Source organism: Balaenoptera ricei, chromosome 6 (assembly GCF_028023285.1).
Source record: "Balaenoptera ricei isolate mBalRic1 chromosome 6, mBalRic1.hap2, whole genome shotgun sequence".
NCBI lineage: Eukaryota > Metazoa > Chordata > Mammalia > Artiodactyla > Balaenopteridae > Balaenoptera > Balaenoptera ricei.
Genome location: NC_082644.1, coordinates 54,935,709 through 54,962,388, shown reverse-complemented (window position 1 = coordinate 54,962,388; position 26,680 = coordinate 54,935,709). Strand labels below are relative to the sequence as shown.

Sequence of the window (26,680 nt, the reverse complement as noted above, 5' to 3'; positions counted from 1 at the left end):
TATATATTGTTGCATATGGAAGTCCCTTAATTCAATCCTCGACAGATATTTATTTAGCATTGATTTTGTGCCAGGCTGGTACTAGGCCCTTGGTAAACCAAGAATATAATACAGTGTGTTAAGTCCAAGGATGAAGGTATGTATAGGATTCTATGGCATCTCAGAGGGAGCTGCCTCTCTCAGCCTGAGGATAAGAAGTTGTCGTAGAAGGAAACCAGGAAGTGATACTTAAGCTTTAAGGACTCAGCCAGGTGAATACAGGGAGGCCATGCTGGATAATGTAAGCCAGAGCAGCAAAGCATTGAGGGAATGGCAGCTATTCTGATATAAGGTGTGGGGTGGATGGAGAGAAGAGGGGAGCTCTGAGGCTATGGAACAGGCAAAGCTAGGTCAGCTCCCTGCAGAAACCTGCTGAGGTATTTGTTGTATTGTCACACCATATAGAAGAGAGAAAGCAGACTGAGCCCATTGCAAAACTGAGGACACTCAGGGGGAGAGACAGTTTCAGCGGCCCTTTTCCTTCACTCCTTTTTCAGATTCAGCCTTAAAGGGAGACCAAATAAGAAGGGAGGTGACTTCTGTCCAAAACTTATCCTCCAGCTTTGAATTGTCTGTCATTCTGCCTGTAATTCTATCGTTAGAATAAAAGCTTGATTTATGGTCACAATACCTATCTTCCCCCTTTAAATTGTGAGCATCATGAAGGCAGGGAGAATATCTAACCTTTCACTATAGCCTAGTGCTCAGCTAGTGTCTCCGTGTTCTGTGAACACATGGAAATTAATAGCTATTGGGAGTGATTAATTAGAAAGCATTGTGATTCATCCAAACCTGACTGTAGATAACTTGAATCAGTTTGCTTTCGTCTTCCCTCTTCCCTAGTACAGCCACGGAAGGAAAAATGGAAGTTTTAGGGGAAGAGGAGAGGAAAATCACCTTGGAAGCCCAGGGCTCTTCAGGATGAGACTGGGGCTCAGGGGAAGTGCTTCAGGCTTCAGAGGACAACCTGAAAATACTGGGTTTTAGGGGTCAGGAAATATATTTCTCTAATTCTTTTCTGGTTTCTTAAAATATGTCCATAGTCCAAGATCAACAAACTAAGAAGCATGAGCACACATAAACAAAGTTGAGTGTTGTCATCCATCAAACTTATAACCCAATAAATTTGGCACAAGATATCATTTGATTAGACTCATATGTTAAGACATTCATTTAAGTCCCCTTAATTAAAATTATGTTAAAACAACTAAATAAAGTAGTGCTAGAGGCAGCAAGGCAATGGGGAAGGCAAAGCTGGATGAAACAAGCACTGTCTCAGGTTCCTCTGAAGCCCCCAGGAGCTGTATAATGCTCCCCTCTATGCTGTTGGTAATATTAATAATACCTGACATTTATTGAGTGCTTACTATGTGCCAATACTGATTTAAACGTTTTACTGGTACTAACTCATTTCTGTCCCATTTGCCTACAGAGCCACCATATGACAGTGCCATTCCCCTTTATGCCAGGGTGAATATTGAGATCCTTCAGAGGGATAGGCTTCTTTGGGTTTTTTTTAAGGAACTGACACGTTTCACTGTGTTCTGAAAAGAGTGCCCAGCTGTCCAATTTATAGCTGCCAATTTGGAAGCTGGTAAGAAAAGCATTAAAGGAGCAGTGATGGATCCAGTCTCTCCTGCAGGGTGAAGAGGTTTGGGATGTGGAAATAGAAGGCAGAGGTATGATTTGTGACAGCATGTAGGTCCTGGGCTCCTAGGAACGGAGAAAATAAGGAAATTTAGAAAGGGAACTGGGGGAAGAGAGCAAACAATTTCAAGGTCCCACTTGACCACAGTAAACGGAAGGGTGGACTCCTTCTCTGGTTATGTAAGGGAAGCTTTTACTCTACCCTACAGCAAACCTATGGGGGAGGGGGGTCTCCTTTCTACCCAGGACCACTGCCTGACACCAATTGAGTTGAAACTCCCCACTCTGCTTCTTTTACTTTCTGCTTTGTTCTGATTCCATGGCTACCCAATTTTTCTAAGATAATCCCACTTTCAGTGATTTCCCTGGTGTTGCCATAAGTATCCTCAAATTTATCAAGCATGAATTCTAACATTTCCTGTGGAAAGTATTGTCACCATACCCATGATGAAGCTTCCAGCCACTTGAGAATACTTCGTTTAAAAGGTCAGTTTATATAGTAAATCATGAACGTGGGTGTCTGGAATAGGAATTCTGATCTAGAAGTTGGAAAGAGACAAGGGAAGGAAGAGAAAGTCATTAAGCTCTTGATCGTTTTATCCATGGTAATCCTACTGTTTCCCCTCACTCCACAGTCTATAAGGAAAGACTCAGCTAATCTTCACTGGTACCATGGACAGTCTGAGGACATCTGATTTCCTCTCTGGAAACCTGTCTCTTGCCAGGATGACTTACTTGTATTTGTGGTCAGGGTTAGAATCTACCATCCAAAAAGGAATCTGGCTGAGAGGAGGCGCTATTCCATTCCACTGATTGGAGAATAGATGTCTTTCTCCTCCACCCATTGACCTGGAACCTTCTCCAAGTTGGGAAGCAGCTTCACTTCTAATGTAAACTTCAGGGAACTGACTGGATAATAATTCAAATAGCAGCCTGATGTCAGCTTTGTAGGAACTAACTCGGGAACCTTCAATTGCTTGCTTCAAAAAACTTACCTATCGAGTGCCCAGAAGTATTTCAAGTACTCAAGGACAGAGGTATTTCAAGAGGTGTTCATGGTACTGTATTACATGCCTCCAAAAAAGAGCATTGATTAGATACAGTGCCAGGAAAACAGACAGCTGTCAGGATTCAGTGACAGCCGAAAAGAAGTTAAGCTTGCAGGTAACACTAGGCAGTTTGTTATAGACTGGGAGGGAGAAGAGGAGAAGAGAATACTATGGTCTTCTCTGAATTGTCTAACATGGTACAGGTTTCTCCCCTTTCTGAAAGTAGAGCATGCCTATGAAACCTTTTCTAAGTTGAAATGGCATAAAACAAAGAAGCAATTACCTTAGTATGCATCTTGCTAACAGATGCACAGAATAAATGGAGTTAAAGCACGGATGCTCACAGACACAGTTCAAATGTAGGCTTGAGGCTGAGATGCAGAGTGTAGTTCCTGGGGAAGGAGCTTGGTGGTGCCACTTTCCCTGCTTGGGGTGGGTGTCTAGGCTCGCTGCAAAATAAACACTGAACACTATTTTGCTTTTCACCTCTTTTTGTAAAAGCAAAAATCCTCTTCGGATTTCTTTTGGTTGGCAGAAGCAGGTATTAATGTAAGGTCTTTCGTAAAAGCAAAATGGCGTAAAGCGAACTTTGGAAAAGCAGGGGATTACTGTATTTATCTTTGAATTGCTCTGGATGGTATCTTTTTCCAGTTTTCTTTAAGCAGCTGGCATAAGCACCGGAGGACAACTTCAGCCTCCGTATTTGCTCCTTTGTCGTATATCAAGCTTTATTACCTTTCCCACTTATAAATAGAAGCATAATGAACTTGTTATGCAGCAGGCCCCAGCAGTAGTAACAGCTTAAGTATTTACATGCTAAAATATTTCCCTTATATGAGTCCTTCTTCTAACCTGACTCTCCACCACAAATATTTTGGTAAATACAGTCTGAAAACAAACAAACAAAAAAAACCCTGTGGACTTGAATGCTTTTAAAATGAAATTGTATGCCATATTCCAAAAAGGATTACAAATTACCACTTCAAATATGTTAATTTGGGGAGGGAGAGAACATTTATTTTAGACAATAATAAAAAATAGTAAAAAGTCAGAAATGCTGATTTAAGAAAAGATACTGCTAAATTGGAGCTAATTCAGAGAAAGGGACTAAAAACAATAAAAGCCCTCAGGGAATGGATATTTTCAAAATGGAGAGAATTTAAGAGTCTAATATGACAAACAACAACCAGTCCTACAAATACCTCTAGGGAATTGGATTCCAAAAGTCTGCATTGTTCAAAGGAGAAAAAAGAAAGGCACTGAAATAAAAGCTACCCAAGGAGGGGAGAAAAAAACACGAACTTTGAAAATGAAATGTTTTAAATGTTTTTACTTAGATCAGCTCTCAAATGCCTGGAGACATTAAAAACTAGCCAAGCAGAGCATTTGTTTTCAGATAACAAGCTCTAATCAAGTAAGTAGGGTGGGGTTAATGATTTATTGTGTGATACATTTTGAGTCTCTTATGTCTGGACCTGGATAAACACATTTGGACTGGTTTAGAGCTCTTTAATATACCTGTAACCAGCATTCACTTAGTGGGCCCAGAGTAGGGCACACCCAAAGCTTGAATAAACTCAAGAGTTCCATATTATTTTACAGGGTCACAAATCTGTAAAGATGTTATTTTATATGGCCCGACCCTGATCCATAGTAAGGCGTTCAAATGGTTAATGATTAATTTTCATAGGCACTTACTTTCCAGAAGTATTGATGGTTTGGAAGGAAAATAAAGAAAATCTGTAAATCTTTTATACCAGGAAAAAAAAAGAACAAAACAAAGAACTCTTAAATATGTCTTATATATTATACATGAAAATATAGTGTCCCAAGAAAGTCTGTTGGTATTTTCAAATAGGAGGAAGAATGAGCCAAGAGTGACCTTTACCTGCTGTGGCACCACCTTCCAAAATCGACCCCATTTTCTGTTCTTTGCACTGAGAGTGATGTGTTTGAGATTTAAATATTATGCTCTTGAAATATAATAGACTTGTCTCCATATAGACTGTCTAGACAGGGCAGGGGCTATGTTTAATTTCATTTTTCATAGCAGCTAGCAGTCTTGCACAAATAAATGCTTTTGATGATAATGTTGATGTTAGTATAAGCAGGTGGCCAAAATTTGGGGATAAAGCTTGATACCTTCACATTAGTGCTTTATAGTGCACGCATATAACAGTGAATGTTATATAAAATTTACAACTGTCTATTTATGGAATAATAAATTATTTCAGCACATTTTATGTTTCTTAGTATTGCCCTGTTAAATTTGTTTACATGCTGGAGGAAACATCAATCTGCCTTTTTATTCAGAAAGTAGGCAAGAATCCCTATTCAATTTTCCTAGTGTCTGAAATGAAAAGTATTCTTGTAAATCTGTATTTCAAAAGAAGAAGAAAAACTAGATATTTCATCATGGTTTTCTAAGAGTCCTTGATTAGGAAACTATCAAGATTTAGATTCCCTGCAAGATTTTAAGAAAACAAAATAGGAGTTTCTACAATGAAAGACATGACTTCTGTTTCATGTATTTGATGTGTTAGTCATTCATTCTCAAAAAAAATTTTTTTGCGTACTGGTATATAATAGCTTGTGAGCCAAACAGTCAAAGATCCCCATCCTCCTGGAGCTTATACTTTAGTGGAAGGACACAGACAAAAAATAAGCAGAATAAATAAGTAAATTATGTGGTGTACTTGAAGGTCATTAAGTGTGAAGGAAAAAAGGAGAAGTTGAGAGGATAAAAAGGAATCAGTAGTGGGAATTGCAATTTTGCATAGACGAGTCAAGGTAGGTCTCATTGGGAAGGTGATATTTGAGCAAGACTTGATAGAGGTTGAGGTTAATTAGCCACCTGGAATCTGGGCAAAGAAAATTCCAGGCAGAAGGGGTAGATAACGCATGTGTCCTAAAGTAAGTGTACTCCTGGAGTGTTCAAGGCGTAGTGGGAATCCAGTGTGGCTGGAGCCAAGGGCATAAGGAAGACAGAAGGAGATGATGGGGCCACATCTTGACCTCCGTCTGTGATGAGGGTTTTGGCTTTTGATCTGAGTGAAGTGAGGAGCCATGGCAGAGGTGTAGCTGAAATGTGACACAATCTCTTTTCTGCTTTAATAAGGCCATTCTGGCTGCTCTGACAGAAGTCTCTTGGAAAGCAAAGGAAGAAGAAGAAAGATCAGTTAGGAGACTATTGTAATAGTGCAGGCAAGACATGATGGTGGCTTGGCTGAGTTTGTGGTCAGATTCTGCATACTTTTGTGTATAGAACCAGCATTTCCTGATGGATTGGATGTGGAAGTCAAGGATCATTCCAAGGCAGTGGTTCTCAAAGTGTGGCCACCAAACCAGCAATATCAGCATCACTGGGGAACCTGTTAAAAATGCAAATTCCTTTACCCCCCCCCCCCCCCAAATCTACTGAATCAGAAACTCTGGAGCAGAGGTCCCCAACCTTTTTGGCACCAGGGACCAGTTTCGTGGAAGACAATTTTTCCATGGGGGTTGGGGGGCAGAGGGATATGGTTCAGGCTGTAATGAGAGTGATGGGGAGCTGCAGATGAAGCTTCGCTCACTCGCCCACTACTCACCTCCTGCTGTGCGGCACGTTTCCCCTGCTCTGGAGGATGGGACCCTAATAATCTGGTACTTTGATCAAGCCCTCCAGGTGATTCTGATGCACACTCAAGTGTAAGAACCGCTGTTTTAAGATTTGGGGCCTGAAAAGGATGGAATTGGCATTGACTGGGATGGTAAAGGCTGCAGAGGAAACAAATTTTGGGGGGAAGGAGGGGATTGGGAATTCAAGTTTGGATATGATGAGTTTGTGATATCTTAGACATCCAGATGGTGAGGAAGCAGTTGTATATATGAGACTGGAGTTCAGGAGAAGGGAGTCTGAGTTGGAAATAGAAATTGAAACATTAATTATGTTTCTGAGAACAAAATATCATATTAGATTGGATTGCATCAGTGGATAATTACTGTTTAGTAGTCTCAGCTTAACTTCAAATAAAAGAGGCAGAAAGCCAAGTAGTAAAGCCAAAATATATAAAAGAGGTGTCTACTTCTGTGCTGAGATTTGAGAACTTTAGGGTGTATATTTTTCAGAGCTTCCGTCTGTTTATTGTGCAGGAATCTTTTATGGTAATCTTTTCCCATTTTACAATCAGACCATTGAGGGTTCCTAATATTCTGAGGGGTAAAACTTAGCACTAATAAAATTTTCTAAAGTCACCAAGTAGCTGATAAATTTCCATATATGGTTTCATCATGGAGTAGCAATCTCAAATTTCTGGAGGATAGAATAGACACCTTATTAAGCAATTATAATTTTGTTTTCTTGCACAGTAATGTTTATGGTGGGTGAGTGATTAGGACCGGATGGAGGGGAGACACGGAATTTGGAGGAACAGTTACGAGATAGGGAAATGCAGTGAGAAGGATAGATTTCTTCAGTTACTACAGTCCAAGTGGTCACCTAAATATAATTTCCAGTATTTTCTTGATACTATCAGGTATTAATATTGACTTTATAAATAAAACCAAAGAATCAGAATATGGCATCTCTACCATGGCACTCGTATAATAATTTCAATGAAACAGCAAAATTAGGAGAAAAGGCCAACCACCGGATAGAGGTAGAGCAGAAGGGTAGAGGTAGAGGTAGAAGGGTATCCCTCAGGGAGGAAAATGTCATCTTTAAAAAGAGAAAAAGTTATGTTTCTCCTGACCCTGAATCTATATTTTTTCAGAACCATTTTAAAAGCCTTTCTGATGCTACCACCTTAGCTGCTGAGATTATAATCTTCTACATTTCACCCAGTGAGTAAACTCTGGGAAGCTTGACCCTCTTTTGTCCCACAGTGTAATCTGATCCACCTGTCATCATCAGGGGACATCTGGGATCCATCTTATCTTTCCCACTGGCTAGTTAATTAACCAGAAAATGTTTTGAATTGGATTCATTTATGGCAGAACTCCACGGACTTCATGAATTATAATGGGAGTACATTAAAGGTCAGCTTTTATTTTTGTGCTTTTAAAGAAGAAAACTCTGACATGGTTAGGATTGAGTGCTTTAAAATTGGAGAGAAAAAGTATTATATTGTATTAAATGGCTAAATGCAGTAATTCATGGGATCATCTGACTATGTTAAATAAAATATTTTTTTTTTTCAGAGTGAGGAAGCCCTAGCTCAGTAGCCTGACACAGAGTTGTCAATCGTCAGGCATTACAGTTAGTTGGAAATAGACAGAAGGCCAAGAAATGCATTCCTTTGCTCTCTCTTGCTCTGTTTCTACTGGACAGTGTTTCTGGCTGAAAGTTGGGGGTCTTTAGTCCAGAGCGTCTTTCCCACACCATTTTTTTTTGCCAGGTTCTTGGTGGGGGTTGTGTTTAGTTCAAATAGCTATGAGAATTTTCAGCAATTTTATTTGTCTTCATCATTACTACCTATGAGATATTTCAAAGATGATGCCCAGGATAGGATGTTAAATATTTTTCAAAGCAGTTAGGTCATCAGTTTCTAAGTCTAACTTTAAGGAGGATCAAGAACTATAGTGGTTTCACGCATCAAATTATAATTCAAAACTAAAAACTTTGTACATGATGAATCTCTATACAAGTAAGAGTTATTGTAATTATTATTATTATGATACTTGTGGGACAAGAAACTATGATGACTTTGCTTGAGTTTCCACTCCTGCAGCTGGGTGATTCCAGATGCATCAGGAGTTCAGTGAGTGTCTTGAACTATGCTTGAGATGTTTTGGGTTCAACAAAAGAAGCGTTTGCCAAATCCTTCTTCCCTTAATTTTTAAACATGTGTATTTCAAGGGAAATTTGATTCATATGTTTCTGATTCATTTACACTTAAATCATGAAAACGTTATTTTGTAAGAGCGATTTGATGTCCAAGAAGCTTTCTGAACCTGTTTTATAAGCCCTCTTAAGTTCTTTTTCTTAAAACAGGAAGTTGCATTTTGCCAAGTACAAATAAACTCAAACATTAAGAAGGTTCAAGTTCAGTTTCCAACGTTGAACTCCAGGTTTTAAGTGCATTCTCAATTTAGCAAAATATATATTCCCACCCCTACAGAAGTAGGGGCAGGAGGAAAGACCATAGTGAAAAAAGTGAGTAAAGGTGTTCGCAAGCATTATTATTCTCAGAGACATTTCTCCAGTTGTGAAAGTTTATAAAACCTGTAGCAGGTGTTCTCAGAGCTAGTAGATATAGGTGAATGGCAAACAGGAACATCTGTCTGCCTGTTAATTCTCTGTGATGTGTTTATATATGTCTACTTTTTTGTCACTGAAAAGAAAACCAAAAAGTCTTAATAGTTTAGCTTCACTTTTTAGTAATTTTACTTTTGACTGACTTTCAGTCTTATTTATTTTAGTAAAGGTGGGAAGACTCAACACGTTTTGTTGAACAGAAGGGACTCATAAGAGATTCTGTGGGAGTTTTATGTCTGTACTAAGATGATGTAACATCAATTTTAAGATGTAATTGACACTCCTTTCTTGCAATTGGATAAATGCAGAAAAGTATCTCAGGTTCATATGCAAAGGTCTCTTAATTATATATTATCCTTCTTACTTAATGCAGAGGTTGATTCAACCTGACCCTGAAATTCCCTTATAGCTGATTCACTTTTATTTATAGAAAAAGAAGGTAAAAGTAATTATGAGGAAAGTTTGGGACCATTCTAAACAGTTTGCTCCGTATTCTGCTTTATTGAGTTCACTTCAGTATTTCTTCTGTACTACTGAGTAATCAGCTGACTCTTGGAATGACAGGTATCATGAAACTGAAAATACTTTATTTAAAAATTATTAATTAAACTATCAGTTCAACTGTGGAAGCCCCCATGCAGCGGCCACCAGGGAAACGTGTTAATCATATAAAGCTGGTTTCATTAAACTTGCTAAACAAGGGGAAGAAGCACCCTGACAGTCTGTAGTTTCTCAGATGGGGGAATTTAGGGAAGAAGACTTGTAGAGTTTGGGGCTGTAGTTAATTACAGGGTCATTTCAGGACAGAAGCTAGTAAATGAGGTCTAGTTGGAGAATGGTAGGATTTGTAAACTGGGCAAGTTGTGGTCTTGCCTTTGGAATGTAAGTTCTTGAATAATTAATGTTAAATTTGTTTGTGTTCTTATCTTGGAACACATCGTCTGAAAGGAGATGGGGTTAAAACATTTGAGTTCAGATAGTTTGTGTTGCATAGTACAGTTTACCTGTTTTGTGATTTATAGCATAGGTTTGCAGATTGTGAGTTTTGTTTTATTTCTTACAACAAACAACTAACTATCACAACAAAGTGTAACACACACTTATTGACTGGTTTAATGATCTTTAAATTTTTTTCAGACAGTATTCAAAATCACTTAAGCCTTGTTGGGTACCCATGTATACTTTATTTGTTTAAAGAATAAATAAAATGTATTCTTTTCCTTTAGTACTACATTTTATTCACTCTGAGAACATATATGATACTAACAATAAAATGCCTTTCAGAATTTATATTGTATTTTGAGCTAGTTTAATTTCAACTGAAATAAGTAATTGTTTACATCCATTTTGCCTAGGAAGAATTTATGCTTTCTGAAATATTAAAGCCTTATATGCTACTTAATAGTAACACTGAAATTTGAGGAAAGAGTCAGGATTTCATTTTATAAAATAGCATAATGTTATTCTCACAGTGTTTATTTAAATGTAAACAGATTTTCAGAGGAAGAAACCTTGTAAAAGAGAACTCTTAAAAGTGATAACGTAGTAATCAGGAACTGCTAAAAGGCCACATGAAAATTCATTATTTAAGATAAAAAATTTTAATGAAAGACTTCCCTGTCATTAATATCCATCCTTGTAGATGGATATTCTACAATCTTCCATAATAAATCCTAATCTGAATGCAGGTACAATAAAATAGACCTACTTATCAAAAAGCTTCTCGGAGGGATAGGTGATATTTATCTTTTTTAAATTAAATCATAATTGTTTTCACTAAAGTTTATCATTTATTAGATAATAGCCATGGTTAGTTATGGTTTTACATTTTAAAATTCCATTTATAAAATATACATGTAAAACATTCTTGTTTTCTGCTGGTCTCAGCCAGTGTGATTTCAAATTCAAATTCAGAGGCTTTCCTAATTCTCCAACAACACTTTCTCTTCAGTGGCTTCATTAAATAATCACAGTAATAGCTACCATGTACTGTCTGTCTTCCTTGTGCCAGTATTTGGCCAACAAAAGCTCATAAAATTCTCACTATGACCTTGAGAGCTGAGTATTATCATTGCCTCTGTTCTAAACACAAGGAAACGTAGGCCCATAGAGACCCACCATATTGCATCCAACTCCCATCTGAGGAGAAAGTCCAAAACATTCAGCCATGCTGCCTGAAGCTAAAGAAATTCAGGTGTAAATGCTGTTTTCTCTATTTTGGTCTCCATGTTTAATTCTGGATACTGTGTAGCCTAAGTATACTGTTTTAGAAAAAAACGCACAAACAACCCCACAAAAAAATTTTGAACAAAATCATCAAAACTTTTTCTCCTAGTTTCTAAAATAACATTTTATCATAGCTTTTGGTATCAGAACGGAAAATGACAGTGATACTTTTAACTAACCCTGTGACTATACTCAGTTCTACTTAAATTACAAGGAAATAAAAATGACGTTGCAATGTGGAGGGAATCCATGGACAAATAAACATCTTTGAAAAAATATATTTCAAGGTGCTTACTTTCCCAACTAGTATCCATCAGATCTATTTCAAGCTGGTTTCTTTCCCATTTCACTTCTATCAGAAAATATATTTCAAGGTGATGACTTTTCTCAAATCTCTACCTTCTGAGGGCCAAATAATCATATAACCTTTCAGATGCTATGGGAGTGTCCATCTGTAATGACAGAACATTTGCTTTGTTTCCTAAGACCTGGAGCACATAGCTGCTCTAGTTTTCTGTCTGAGGCTGTTCTCCTAACCTGTGCTTCTCCCTTCCCTCTTTTTCTTCTCCAGGACTGCCCACCAGAAGCAGGTGATTTCCGAGCGCAGCAGTGCTCAGCTCATAATGATGTCAAGCACCATGGCCAGTTTTATGAATGGCTTCCTGTGTCTAACGACCCTGACAACCCATGTTCCCTCAAGTGCCAGGCCAAAGGAACAGCCCTCGTTGTTGAACTTGCACCTAAAGTCTTAGATGGGACTCGCTGCTACACAGAATCTTTGGATATGTGCATCAGTGGTTTGTGCCAAGTAAGTGCTGGCTTCTTCTCATTCTATTTTTCCAGAGGGTTTTGTGTCAGTAGCTTCTGTGTAGTCCTGCTATCTGAATCAGTGTTACTTTTTCTAGAGTTTACAAATGATGACCCATTTGAAAATTGAGGTTCAGCTTCAGTTAAAACTACAAGAGCTGTATTATGTGTTAAGGAAAAGTGGACTAGAGTTTCTTCTTTCCTTTGAGTCTCACTTCAATATAGAAGAACCAAAATTCTTCAATATTGTGTATCACTTTTTGTACTAGACTCTGAAATTACCTCTACCTTGGTTGTCCCTGAAATAATGTGGGGGGTGTGTGTGTGTGTGTGTATCTGTATTCAGAGGCATCAACTTTCATTTACTTAGAGCTTCAGAATCGCTCAGGTGAGATTGGCTCTAAAATCTCCACGTACACTGTACGAGAACTTGTTGCTTCTCTATCATGACTACAGTTATGCTGAAAATTTAGACAAATTGTAGGAAAAGGCATGGCAGTGTCAACTAGGTCGAATTCAGCCAGGTAAATCTTTAACAGGGAGAGCAAAGAGATTTGATTTCTGGTATCAGTTTTTCAATGTCTACTTTAGGTAGGGAGTTAGTAAGGTGAGGGAGAGTTAATACGTTTGCCATCTTGATTTCAGTCTATGCTTTCGATTAGGATGACCAGCCTAGTTTTTGGAGCAAGCAGTTGCTACAGTTTCCTGTGTGCTATACTTGACCATTATACTTTTAAATTTCACGTAGTAGACAATTTGGGAATCTTTGCCTCTCCCAAGAAGACATTGGTTGAAATTTTTCTCTCTTCAGAATTTCTGATATCACAACTAGCCATATAAGAATAAACTTAAAATGTGTTTCAGTAATTTGTTGTTTCAAATTCACGTGTTTATTTAAAAGCTAAATCTGTTTTCAGATGTAAAAGGAATAGCTGTAGTGTGAATGACTACAAGAGGTATGAGACGTCCTACAAGGTTCTGTGTAGATGAGAGAGAGACAGACATACTAAACCTTCATGAGGTCTAGAATCATGAGACAAACTGTGACAAGTCCAAGCACTTCTTAGATAGGAGGATGGAGTGATGTTTACATATCTGTAACTATTTTACTATTTTAAAGCTAGGAAAGGCCTAAGAGGTGATCTAATCAACATCCTAAAAAGCCGTATATTTGAATCATTTGTGATACTTGGTATTTGCTTCCTTCTCTAGAACTCTCAGTGGTGTTGAGATGTAATTATGGAATCTACAAAAGCTTTGGGAATGACAGAGAATTGTAAAGCAAATATATACAGAAAGGGACTACGTTGTAGGGAATGGCAAATATAATAATAATTTCTTACGTATGTGTAGTGTTTGAACAAAGAAAGACAGATTTCCATTTTGTAAATGAGAAAAAACCAGGGACCAGAAAAGTTGTGTGATTTTCTGAAAGTTATATGGTTGGTCATGGAAGAAATGGGATTAAATTTCACGTTCCCTGATATCTAGTCCAAAGTCGTGGGTACTATATTATACTGATGAATGAACCAAAATAAACAAGATTGGCCAGTAAATTAGGTTTCATTTGTTTCTGCTGCATGGGAATTCAATGTGGCCTCTTTTTTTCCTAGACTAACCCCGCCAGCTGGCTTCATGTACCTTGGCAACTGAAGCAAGAATAATCATGCCTCCTCAACTTAGATTCTTATAAGTGTGACCTGTTAGATTTGGGGACAAATGTAAATTAGAGAATATCTGAATAGAATGGTGACGTACCTAGAAATTGTAATTAGTTATTATTCTTTTCTTCATTTATTTGTCTTGTTAGAGGCAATAGTAAGGTAAAGGGATGGAAGAGTTCGGATTGCATTTAGATTCTAACAAGTAGTTTGGCCAGAGAGCAGGATACCCCCCAGGTACTCAGTAAGGAGAGAGAGGTATTTTGGGAGAAAATCATGGTGTCTTGAAATGGCAGACAAGACCATGATCTCTCAGTAAAGAGAGAGAGGTATTTTGGGAGAAAATCATGGTGTCTTGAAATGGCAGACAAGACCATGATCAGCAGTGGGTGGCGAAGAAAGAGTTTTAGTGGAGAATAGACATAACCCTAGCTCTGCTTTAGAAAGATGAATATAGCTGCAGTTACAGGATGCTTGAAGTGGAGCTTGGACCACTTACAGGACGCTGGAGGCAAAGAGACCAGCTGAAAAGGAGGATCTTAGAGCAGCCAAGGTGAGGAGAAGCATGAACCTTGGGCCAGGCCAGTGACAGCAGGAACAGAAAGGAAACGCTGTCTAAAACCAAGAAGGAGTTTTCATTTTGACTATAATCAGAGCAGGGGAATAGTTGTTAAAAAAAAAAAAATCAAATTAATCATGCTCAGGAATCAAAAACTACCACTTAATATGAATTTAAGTGATATCATTTTTAGATCCTTGCTACCATTACCATAATGGCCTTTTTTTATGATTAAAAACGACTTGACTTTTATGAAAAGGAGGGAAGGAGCAGAAAGACAGCAATGTGAGAGAAAGACAGCAAGGTGAGAGAGGAATATGATAGAAGTTTTCCCAAATGGATAACAATCCTAAAGATTTACTTGGCTTTGCCAATAACAAGTTTGACATTATCAAAACAATTAAAAATTTTTCCTTATCCACAAAAAAATGATAGAGGAATAACGATGGAATACTTAAATGCAGTATATACTTTTTCAGAAGGACAAGAGTGAGGTTAGTCAACAAAAGAAAAGCACTCACTGCTACCTTGAAAGAGTGGACATACGTAAATTCCATCCTACTTAGAAAAAAGTTCCTTTATTTAGGTTGCATCTGTATATTGGTGATTAGCATTTGTGGTCTTTGGTAAGAAACATTAAGAAGTCTTATGTTCATTATCTTAAAAACACTGTCAAAAATCTTAACGCTAACTTAAATGTACAGTTTTTATAAAGAGCTTCTCCTGGCTTCCTGAAAAAAGTCATCTCCTCTGCCCCATTTTCCCTTCTCTTCCTTTTCTACCCCATTTTGGGGGAATTGTCAGCTCTTTCACTGGCTTCATTGTTGTCTTATTATCACTTTTTGTTGGTAAGCTGCTTCAAATATTTTTGATGCTAGACAGATATAAATTATAAACTGTAGAGAAGCAGATGTCTAGCTTTGGGCATAGTCTTACCTTGGTAGAAAATGGCAGCGTAACTAAGAGATTTGTCATTTTTAAGTACCAATTATTTCAGTTATGCCTGTTTAATACTCAACTAAAATCCACTTCCTCAAAACCATCTGAGGCTTTAACTCTTAAATAAAATTATGGAAACTTTGACTTTTAGAATCAAAAGATACTTTAGCAATTTACAAATATAACTATTTCACAGAGGAGGGAACTGGGACCTGCAGACAGTTCCAAAAGTCATAAATGAGGGGGTTATCTGTATTTGTAGTGAATTTGCTTCAGGAAAATTCTAGAATCATTGCTACTTATAAGAGATACCTTATTCAGTAATATTAGGCATCGTATTATTAGGCAGTATATTCACTCTAATAGTAGTAGTAATAATAATAATAAAATATCCTCCATTTTTTAGTAACTACCATATCTAGGCACTTTACGTATATTTTTTAAAATATTTACAACTCTGCATATTAGGTGGCATTATCCTTATTTCACAGATGAAGGACTGAGGCTCAGGTATATTATAGGACTCGCTCAGAAATACCCAGCTCTGACTCCAAAGCCCCTATTCTTCCTGGTGAGGCTAGCTGGACAGAGGCAGTGTGATGTTGAGTACTGGTCCCCAAACTTGACTGCCCTCCAGAATCCCTTGGAGGGCTCTTAAAAGATCCTCCAGAAATTCAGGTTTATCCATTTGATGTTTTTAAAACACTCTCCCTATGACCCTAGTGTTTGGCCAGATTTATGAACCACTCGCCGATTAGAAAGCAGATAGCATTTAAAGTCACAAGATACAGATTACAATCTGGATTTTCTTTACTGATCTGTGTAATCTTGATCAAGTTGCTTACCCTTCCTAAATTCTATTTTTACTCCGCAAAATAAGATTATCTCGCAGACTGCAGAGCACCAAGTGAGAGATAATTCATGTGAAATGCTTAATAAACTGTCAAGTGCTGTGGAAAAGTAGAGTACCCTGAACATTTTGAATTGCAAAATATATTAATGTAGTGGTTCCCTGTGTGGAACTTCATAACCCTGTAACAATTCAAAAAAGTTTATAGAATGAGATAAAGTAACCTACTTCTTATTCTGCTAAGAACATTCAAAAGGAAAAGGAGACCTTCTCTCATGGACTTTCACCATCATTTCATAAATGAAGTTTTAATAACAAGAAAGCAATAAGAACCTGATTTCAGAATGAAGGACAAACCTTTAAATTGAATATCGTTTGCCTTATGAGAAAGTTACGACCCTGTACTTATTTTTCATTCTTTCTCCAGAGCACAGAAATTGTTACTAAGAGTGAAAGCACTACCTTTGCGATCATCTAGTCCAGCCCTGAGAAATATTGCTGTGCTAGGTTATGCGATTTTCCCAGGATCTTCCAGCTAGTTAATGGCAGACTAGAGGTCAGAGAATGTCACTGTTTACCAGCATTTTTTAACTATGCCCCCTGTGTTGTTTCTTCAGCCTCTCCCACAGGCCAAAACCTTGTCCAGCTTGAATTCTGTCATTTACACATGGAGACAATAGGTTTAGTGAATGTCTTTTCAAACCACATCCTCCCCTTGACATCCCCGCTAGAATCTGAGCATTGTCCCCAAGGGGTACCTGTGTTGATGTGTCTCCCCACCTTACATCTCAGACTGAGAAACACTGGGCTTTTTATTTGCTCATGATCATTCTAGACTCGATGAAGTTGGGGATAAAGCAGAGCCAGGAAGGCAATTTGTCATCCATGAAGAGTTAAGAGCGAATGCTCTAGAGTCATCATGCCTGGGTTTGAATCTAAGCTCCACCACTCACTAATGTATGACTTTGAGCAAGTTCTTGAGGCTCAGTTTCTTGAGGATAGTATCTGGAACTACCTGATAGGATTGCCGTGAGGGTTAAGTGATCAACTGCATTGAAGTGCTTACTATGAGCTTGATCGGTACTAGCTTGTGGTAGGAGTAGTACTCAAATCATTTCGTTGACTTTTCCCTCTTTATGGCCTTTTTGAGTGCATGGTTTAAAGTGGTTATACATGCTAAAGGGGATCCTGACTTCCCAGCGAATGAACAGACCTTCTGTTAATTTCCTGTTGCACCCTTCTTTGCTAATAGCTCCATGCTGCACCATTATCAACTCCTGATCCAGGGCAGTGAATTGCATCCTGTACAGAGTTAATGAGCCATTGCAAATAGGATCAGCTCTATTAGTGCTGCTGTTATTCATTTATTTTCATTATCCAAATTACCCCATTTATATTTGTTATAAAGCACAAAGCCTGTTTCTGTTTTAAATATAAAAAAAGAGTAGCATAAATTTACAGATAGAACATGTGCTGCTGTTAAAAATAATTTTGAGGTTATTTTGAAGTCAAATACAGAAAAGTGTGTTTTATTTCATAATTAATGAAATTCATCAGTTGTTACCTAATATACATACATCAAAAGACAAAGTGCAATTATAAGCCAGCTCTTTTTTAATGAATCTGCATATTTATAGTACTGCACAGTGCTGTGTCAGAAAACAAGGCATTTCGAAAAGGAAAAGGTGAATTCCTTTCCAGTAATGCCTCATATAATGTTGCTGTAAAATGAATAATACAATAAAGAAATAAGCAATAAATTGGATCATGGAGTTTTGAGGTTTATACTGTGGTGACACTAAAATGAACCACAGCTCTAACAAAGAAGTTCTTTACGTTTTTAATAATTCCTATGGTGAGTAGTTTGAAACGAATTGAGTGGAATGCTTATTTCTCCATCTCTGTCTGTGACCTAAGTCACTACTATCAAATGTCTACCAGGTATTCTAAAGGTAGTGATGTCAGAAACACGGACTTGGCTGTTTTTCCTTCTGTGTTTTGTAATCTAATTCCACATGGAAGCATGACATTGCTTCAGAGATTTAATGCATCATCTTTCTTTTTCACCCCTTTGCGTGACACAGTAAAGATGAAATGAACTGCTTTACTGCCTACTAGTTGAATTTTAACAAATTACTTAGTTTCTGAACATTGTTTATCTGTTCTCCCGATAATCTGGTGGGTACTGAGCTTACAGAGTTAAATATCATCCCTCAGGAATGGTACCTTTGTAGGGCTATTGTGAAAAATTCAGTTTGTTTGTTTGTTTAATAAATATTTACTTAAGAATTAGCAGTGTGCTAGATCCTGGAAATACATGAATGGACAGGAAAGAAAACACAGTCCCTGCCCTCCCTGAACTGACGCTCTAAGGGGAGATGAGTCAAGTGTAAAGGAAAGTATACTATTACCCCTATACTATATTCACCTAACTGTGAACAGGAGTTTACAGTGAAAACAGGAGTTTCCTTTCTAAAATACAGATCTGACTTCATTTCTTATCTGCTTGAATCATTTCAATTGCATTCTATCACCATCAGGATAAAGAAAGCCCAGATTTCTTTACATGGTAGCTTTTGTTACTGGGTGGCTTGAAACAAGAGAAATTTATTCTCCCACAATTCTAGAGGCTAAAAGTCCAAAATCAATGTGTCATCAGAGCGATGCTTCCTCTGAGGCTCTGAGTATAATCTCTCTTTGCCTCTTCATAACTTCTAGTGGTGGCTGTCAGCCTAGGCCTACATCTTCACGTGGCCTCCTCCCCTCTGGGTCTGTGTATGTCTCTGTCTTTACATGGCATTTTTCTCCCAACGTCTCTCTTTTCTCTTCTTATAAGGACACCAGTGATATTGGCTTCTGGCCAGTTCTAATTGAGTATGACCTCATCTTTTTTTTTTTTAATTTATTTATTTTTGGCTGCATTGGGTCTTCATTGCTACACACAGGCTTTCTTTAGTTGCGTCGAGCAGGAGCTACTCTTCGTCGTGGTGTGTGGGCATCTCATTGCGGTGGCTTCTCTTGTTGCAGAGCGCAGGCTCTAGGAGCACGGGCTTCAGTAGTTGTGGCATGCGGGCTCGGTAGTTGTGGCTCACGGGCTCTAGAGCGCAGGCTCAGTAGTTGTGGTGCACGGGCTTAGTTGCTTCGTGGCATGTGGGATCTTCCCGGACCAGGGCTCGAATCTGCCTGCCAATGCTTGTGTCCCCTGCATTGGCAGGCAGATTCTTAACCACTGCGCCACCAGGGAAGCCCGAGTATGACCTCATCTTAACTTGATTATATCTGCAAAGATCTATTTCCAAATAAGATCACACTCACAGGCACTGGGGGTTATAACTTCAACATATCTTTTCTGGGGGACACACTGCAACCCACAATAGCACACATCCCAGTTTATTTGTACATAGTACAAACATATTCATATATGCATATACATACATACATACATACATGTATATATATACATATAATTTTGAATAGTTTGTAGGAACCAGAGTGGGAGAAATTTAGACTGTCATAAGTAGAAGGAATATTTGACCAAACATGGAATCAAGAAATGCTCAGAGGAAGAGATAGCTGGAAAGACCTAACTAGCGCCTAGAATTGAAGAAGGAGAGTGAAGAAATAAAGGGCTAGAGAGGTTGTCAGGACCTGTGTCATAAGGAGCTACATAAGCTATATTAACAAGCTTGGGGTTTGTAATATTGAGAGACAAAGAGTGCCAGTGAAGTAATTCAAACAGATGCAAGATAAAGTGAAACATGTATGTTAGGAAGAGTGCTCTATCTGCATTGAGGGCAATGGATTAGAAAGGACCCAAAATTGGTAGTGGGAATAAAAGGGGGGATTTCAAAACAAATCAGGAGATAGAGTCCCTGGACTTGGTGACTGGTGAAATATAATAGGAGAGAAAAATTGAGAGTTGAAGACAATGCTCTGGCTTCTAGTTTGAGCAAAGCATGTTGCTGCTGTTCACTGGGGTGTAGAACATAAGAGAAGGGCCAGGCATTGGTTTGGGGCGGTACGAGGGATGAGGAGATGCTGTATGTATAGCACACCATCTGCCATGTGATTGTCACTCAGTGAATTCACATCCTTTCTTCCTCCCTCTTACGTCTTCTTAAGTGAATGGTGTGATTCCATCAAGTTGATATGGTCACTGTCCTGTTTATGTATGATTAAAAATTTGTCAGGTTAACCTTTTCTGTGATCACATGCTAGTTAGTTAACAAGTCAACTTAAGCGTCTGTCACTTTTGGGAAAAACTGAAGTCAAATGACTGTAGTTCCTTAACGTATCCTCTCTATTTGAATAGCTAAGAGATAGAGAAAGTGACACTCCGTAGGGATTCATTCGTCTCAAACTATCTCCTTCCTGCCACCCCAGTTGGGTCCTTTATTTATTCCTGTATCATCTCTACTCATGGAAAGGATTTCTTGGCCATATGAGAATATTTTTCATCTTGATATTCAATTTGTGGGGCAGAAACCCTTCTTTTTTAAAATTTTATAATAACTTTATTTTTTGTGCTCTTTTGTTGTTTTTTAAATAAGCACTTTTACAGTTTTATTGCTTAACATACGTCACACACACAAGCACACAGATACATAAATGCTTCTTTCTATAGCTTTCACAGAAAAACTTTTTGAAAGTTATATCTATTTAATTTTTCCTTTGAAATTCAGTGTGTACTGGGAAAGACAAGATCAAGGATTTTGTTTTCCCAAAGAGATTCAGTGAGGTAGATGAAGGCAGTGTGAATCTAATTTAGAAAAAAACTTTCAAATGTTATTATTTTTCGTGCTGTTTAGTTTGCAGAGTGCATCACGCATATCACCATGTGCTTCTTGTACCAATTTTGGGGAATATCTTTATTATTTCCATCTTATAAATGAGGAGATTTAGGCTCATAGAAGGTCATACAACTAGAAAAAGGCAAAGCTACAAGTCAAATCCTATTAGTTCTATTATATGTCACCTTCCCTCTGAGAAGATATTTCAGTAATGAAGCAGAGTATCAGTAAGCACACATTTTTGTTAATAGGGGTATGAGTATGTGTAGCTGAGTCAGGGAACTCTGGCCTCGGAATTCTGTGTTCTATTTTTTTTTTTTTTTTTTTCACTTCCTCTTGGATCATAGGCCTTTATTTTTTTTTATTTTTTATTTTTTTCACACACACACACTGTATTTTATTTTTACAAGAGATAAGTAGACTGACACCAAGCATTGTACATGGATGACCACAACAAAAGCAACAATGATTGCAATTACCAAACATGAAACACACTCATACTATGTCATAATATTGACATTCAATCCAGTAATCCTCCACTGTAACAGCTCCTTTACTTTGCAGTGAAAATTGATTTGTATATTCTCTGCCTCTGAGTCCTTGTTGGATTTTTTTTTTTTAATTCAGACAGAAAGTCACAAAAATTATACTCATCCTCATCAGTTCACTCAGTCCCATGTAATTAATTTTTTTTTCATCTTGATCTTTTGTTAGCACTTTTATGAGTTCATCAGTTTTTCATTAGAGTTCTGAAAATTCAGTTCTGCTTATTCATTCAGTTCAGCAGTACAGTCAGTTACCAGAAACCTGTACTTGTCAGAGTCTTTTCCATGAATTTCTTAAAGATGAAACCCTTTTATAGGAACATATTTGCAAAAACATCAGAGTACACAGAGAACTGTCTGTAAATAACAAAAGACTTAAAAGTGACTACAGTTAAAAATTTGATGAAAGTTCATAATAATGCAGTTGACAAGAAAATTAGTTATTTCTGAGATATACATTTTAAGGTAATAACTAGGATTATGACTTATAACATTATACCAGAACATATAAGATTTTTAGAAATTTCATGTAATGTCTGAAACATTTATATTAACATATTTCCATACAAAAAACCCAATGAAAGTTTAGTATTAGTTGTTTTGTTTGTTTGTTTGTTTATATTGCAGGTTCTTATTAGGCATCAATTTTATACACATCAGTGTATACATGTCAATCCCAATCGCCCAATTCAGCACACCACCATCCCCACCCCACCGCAGTTTTCCCCCCTTGGTGTCCATATGTCCGTTCTCTACATCTGTGTCTCAACCTCTGCCCTGCAAACTGGCTCATCTGTACCATTTTTCTAGGTTCCACATACATGCGTTAATATACGATCTTTGTTTTTCTCTTTCTGACTTACTTCACTCTGTATGACAGTCTCTAGATCCATCCACTTCTCAACAAATTACTCAATTTCGTTCCTTTTTATGGCTGAGTAATATTCCATTGTATATATGTACCGCTACTTCTTTATCCATTCGTCTGTTGATGGGCATTTAGGTTGCTTCCATGACCTGGCTATTGTAAATAGTGCAGCAATGAACATTTGGGTGCATGTGTCTTTTTGAATTACAGTTTTCTCTGGGAATATGCCCAGTAGTGGGATTGCTGGGTCATATGGTAATTCTATTTTTAGTTTTTTAAGGAACCTCCATATTGTTCTCCGTAGTGGCTGTATCAATTTACATTCCCACCAACAGTGCAAGAGGGTTCCCTTTTCTCCACACCCTCTCCAGCATTTGTTGTTTGTACATTTTCTGATGATGCCCATTCTAACTGGTGTGAGGTGATACCTCATTGTAGTTTTGATTTGCATTTCTCTAATAATTAGTGATGTTGAGCATCTTTTCATGTGCTTCGTGGCCGTCTGTATGTCTTCTTTGGAGAAATGTCTGTTTAGGTCTTCTGCCCATTTTTGGATTGGGGTGTTTGTTTCTTTAATATTGAGCTGAATGAGCTGTTTATATATTTTGGAGATTAATCCTTTGTCCGTTGATTCGTTTGCAAATATTTTCTCCCATTCTGAGGGTTGTCTTTTCGTCTTGTTTATGGTTTCCTTTGCTGTGCAAAAGCTTTGAAGTTTCATTAGCTCCCATTTGTTTCTTTTTGTTTTTATTTCCATTACTCTAGGAGGTGGATCAAAAAAGATCTTGCTGTGATTTATGTCAAAGCGTGTTCTTCCTATGTTTTCCCCTAAGAGTTCTATAGTGTCCAGTCTTACATTTAGGTCTCGAATCCCTTTTGAGTTTATTTTTGTGTATGGTGTTAGGGAGTATTCTAATTTCATTCTTTTACATGTAGCTGTCCAGTTTTCCCAGCACCACTTATTGAAGAGACTGTCTTTTCTCCATTGTATATCTTTGCCTCCTTTGTCATAGATTAGTTGACCATAGGTGCATGGGTTTATCTCTGGGCTTTCTATCTTGTTCCATTGATCTATGTTTCTGTTTTTGTACCAGTACCATATTGTCTTGATTACTGTAGCTTTGTAGTATAGTCTGAAGTCAGGGAGTCTGACTCCTCCAGCTCCGTTTTTTTCCCTCAAGACTGCTTTGGCTATTCGGGGTCTTTTGTGTCTCCATACAAATTTTAAGATGATTTGTTCTAGCTCCGTAAAAAATGCCATTGGTAATTTGATAGGGATTGCATTGAATCTGTAGATTGCTTTGGGTAGTATAGTCATTTTCACAATGTTGATTCTTCCAATCCAAGAACATGGTATTTCTCTCCATCTCTTGGTATCATCTTTAATTTCTTTCATCAGTGTCTTATAGTTTTCTGCATACAGGTCCTTTGTCGCCCTAGGTAGGTATTTTATTCTTTTTGTTGCAATGGTAAATGGGAGTGTTTCCATAATTTCTCTTTCAGATTTTTCATCATTAGTGTATAGGAATGCAAGAGATTTCTGTGCATTAATTTTGTATCCTGCAACTTTACCATATTCATTAATTAGCTCTAGCAGTTTTCTGGTGGCAGTTTTAGGATTCTCTATGTATAATATCATGTCATCCGCAAACAGTGACAGTTTTACTTCTTCTTTTCCAATTTGTGTTCCTTTTATTTCTTTTTCTTCTCTGATTGCTGTGGCTAAGACTTCCAGAACTATGTTGAGTAATAGTGGTGAGAGTGGACATCCTTGTCTTGTTCCTGATCTTAGAGGAAATGCTTTCAGTTTTTCACCATTGAGAATGATGTTTGCTGTGGGTTTGTCATATAGGGCCTTTATTATGTTGAGGTAGGTTCCCTCTATGCCCACTTTCTGGAGAGTTTTTATCATAAATGGGTGTTGAATTTTGTCAAAAGCTTTTTCTGCATCTATTGAGATGATCATATGGTTTTTCTTCTTCAATTTGTTAATATGGTGTATCACATTGATTGATTTGCATATATTGAAGAATCCTTGCATCCCTGGGATAAATCCCACTTGATCATGGTGTATGATCCTTTTCATGTGTTGTTGGATTCTGTTTGCTAGTATTTTGTTGAGGATTTTTGCATCTATATTCATCAGTGATATCAGTCTGTAATTTTCTTTCTTTGTAGTGTCTTTGTCTGGTTTTGGTATCAGGGTGATGGTGGCCTCATAGAATGAGTTTGGGAGTGTGCCTTCCTCTGCAATTTTTTGGAAGAGTTTGAGAAGGATAGGTGTTAGCTCTTCTCTAAATGTTTGATAGAATTCACCTGTGCAGCCATCTGGTCCTGGACTTTTGTTTGTTGGAAGATTTTTAATCACAGTTTCAATTTCATTGCTTGTGATTGGTCTGTTCATATTTTCTGTTTCTTCCTGGTTCAGTCTTGGAAGGTTATACCTTTCTAAAAATTTGTCCATTTCTTCCAGGTTGTCCATTTTATTGGCATAAAGTTGCTTGTAGTAGTCTCTTAGGATGCTTTGTATTTCTGCAGTGTCTGTTGTAACTTCTCCTTTTTCATTTCTGATTTTATTGATTTGAGTCCTCTCCCTCTTTTTCTTGATGAGTCTGGCTAATGGCTTATCAATTTTGTTTATCTTCTCAAAGAACCAGCTTTTAGTTTTATTGATCTTTGCTATTGTTTTCTTTGTTTCTATTTCATTTATTTCTGCTCTGATGTTTATGATTTCTTTCCTTCTGCTAACTTTGGGTTTTGTTTGTTCTTCTTTCTCTAGTTTCTTTAGGTGTAAGGTTAGATTGTTTACTTGAGATTTTTCTTGTTTCTTTAGGTAGGCTTGTATAGCTATAAACTTCCCTCTTAGAACTGCTTTTGCTGCATCCCATAGGTTTTGGGTCGTTGTGTTTTCATTGTCATTTGTCTATAGGTATTTTTTGAGTTCTTCTTTGATTTCTTCAGTGATCTCTTGGTTATTTAGTAACGTATTGTTTAGCCTCCATGTGTTTGTCTTTTTTACGTTTTTTTCCCTGTAATTCATTTCTAATCTCATAGCATTGTGGTCAGAAAAGATGCTTGATATGATTTCAATTTTCCTAAATTTACTGAGGCTTGATTTGTGACCCAAGATGTGATCTATCCTGGAGAATGTTCCGTGCGCACTTGAGAAGAACGTGTAATCTGCTGTTTTTGGATGGAATGTCCTATAAATATCAATTAAATCTATCTGGTCTATTGTGTCATTTAAAGCTTCTGTTTCCTTATTAATTTTCATTTTGGATGATCTGTCCATTGGTGTAAGTGAGGTGTTAAAGTCCCCCACTATGATTGTGTTACTGTCAATTTCCTCTTTTATAGCTGTTAGCAGTTGCCTTATGTACTGAGGTGCTCCTATGTTGGGTGCATATATATTTATAATTGTTATATCTTCTTCTTGGATTGATCCCTTGATCATTATGTAGTGTCCTTCTTTGTCTCTTGTAACATTCTTTACTTTAAAGTCTATTTTATCTGATATGAGTATAGCTACTCCAGCTTTCTTTTGATTTCCATTTGCATGGAATATCTTTTTCCATCCCCTCACTTTCAGTCTGTATGTGTCCCTAGGTCTAAAGTGGGTCTCTTGTAGACAGCATATATATGGGTCTTGTTTTTGTATCCATTCAGCAAGCCTGTGTCTTTTGGTTGGAGCATTTAATCCATTCACGTTTAAGGTAATTATCGATATGTATGTTCCTATGACCATTTTCTTAATTGTTTTGGGTTTGTTTTTGTAGGTCCTTTTCTTCTCTTGTGTTTCCCACTTAGAGAAGTTCCTTTAGCATTTGTTGTGGAGCTGGTTTGGTGGTGCTGAATTCTCTTAGCTTTTGCTTGTCTGTAAAGCTTTTGATTTCTCCATCAAATCTAAATGAGATCCTTGCCGGGTAGAGTAATCTTGGTTGTAGGTTCTTCCCTTTCATCACTTTAAGTATATCATGCCACTCCTTTCTGGCTTGTAGAGTTTCTGCTGAGAAATCAGCTGTTAACCTTATGGGAGTTCCCTTGTATGTTATTTGTCATTTTTCCCTTGCTGCTTTCAATAATTTTTCTTTGTCTTTAATTTTTGCCATTTTGATTACTATGTGTCTCGGCGTGTTTCTCCTTGGGTTTATCCTGTATGGGACTCTCTGCGCTTCCTGGACTTGGGTGGCTATTTCCTTTCCCATGTTAGGGAAGTTTTCGACTATAATCTCTTCAAATATTTTCTCTGGCCCTTTCTCTCTCTCTTCTCCTTCTGGGATCCCTATAATGCGAATGTTGTTGCGTTTAATGTTGTCCCAGAGGTCTCTTAGGCTGTCTTCATTTCTTTTCATTCTTTTTTCTTTAGTCTGTTCCGCAGCAGTGAATTCCACCATTCTGTCTTCCAGGTCACTTATCCGTTCTTCTGCCTCAGTTATTCTACTATTGATTCCTTCTAGTGTAGTTT

The 26,680-nt window shown here is 37.6% G+C and overlaps 1 protein-coding gene across 3 annotated transcripts in view; it reads left to right on the top strand.

The window, feature by feature from the left end:
- The window catches only part of ADAMTSL1 (ADAMTS like 1), a 755,395-nt gene that overhangs the window by 377,226 nt on the left and 351,489 nt on the right, over positions 1–26,680 (top strand). For all 3 annotated transcript variants that reach the window (XM_059924671.1, XM_059924670.1, XM_059924669.1), the window contains exon 4: positions 11,768–12,004. In XM_059924671.1, the coding sequence (XP_059780654.1) occupies positions 11,981–12,004 (24 nt within the window). In that variant the 5' untranslated portion in view covers positions 11,768–11,980. The remainder of the gene's footprint in view (positions 1–11,767; positions 12,005–26,680) is intronic.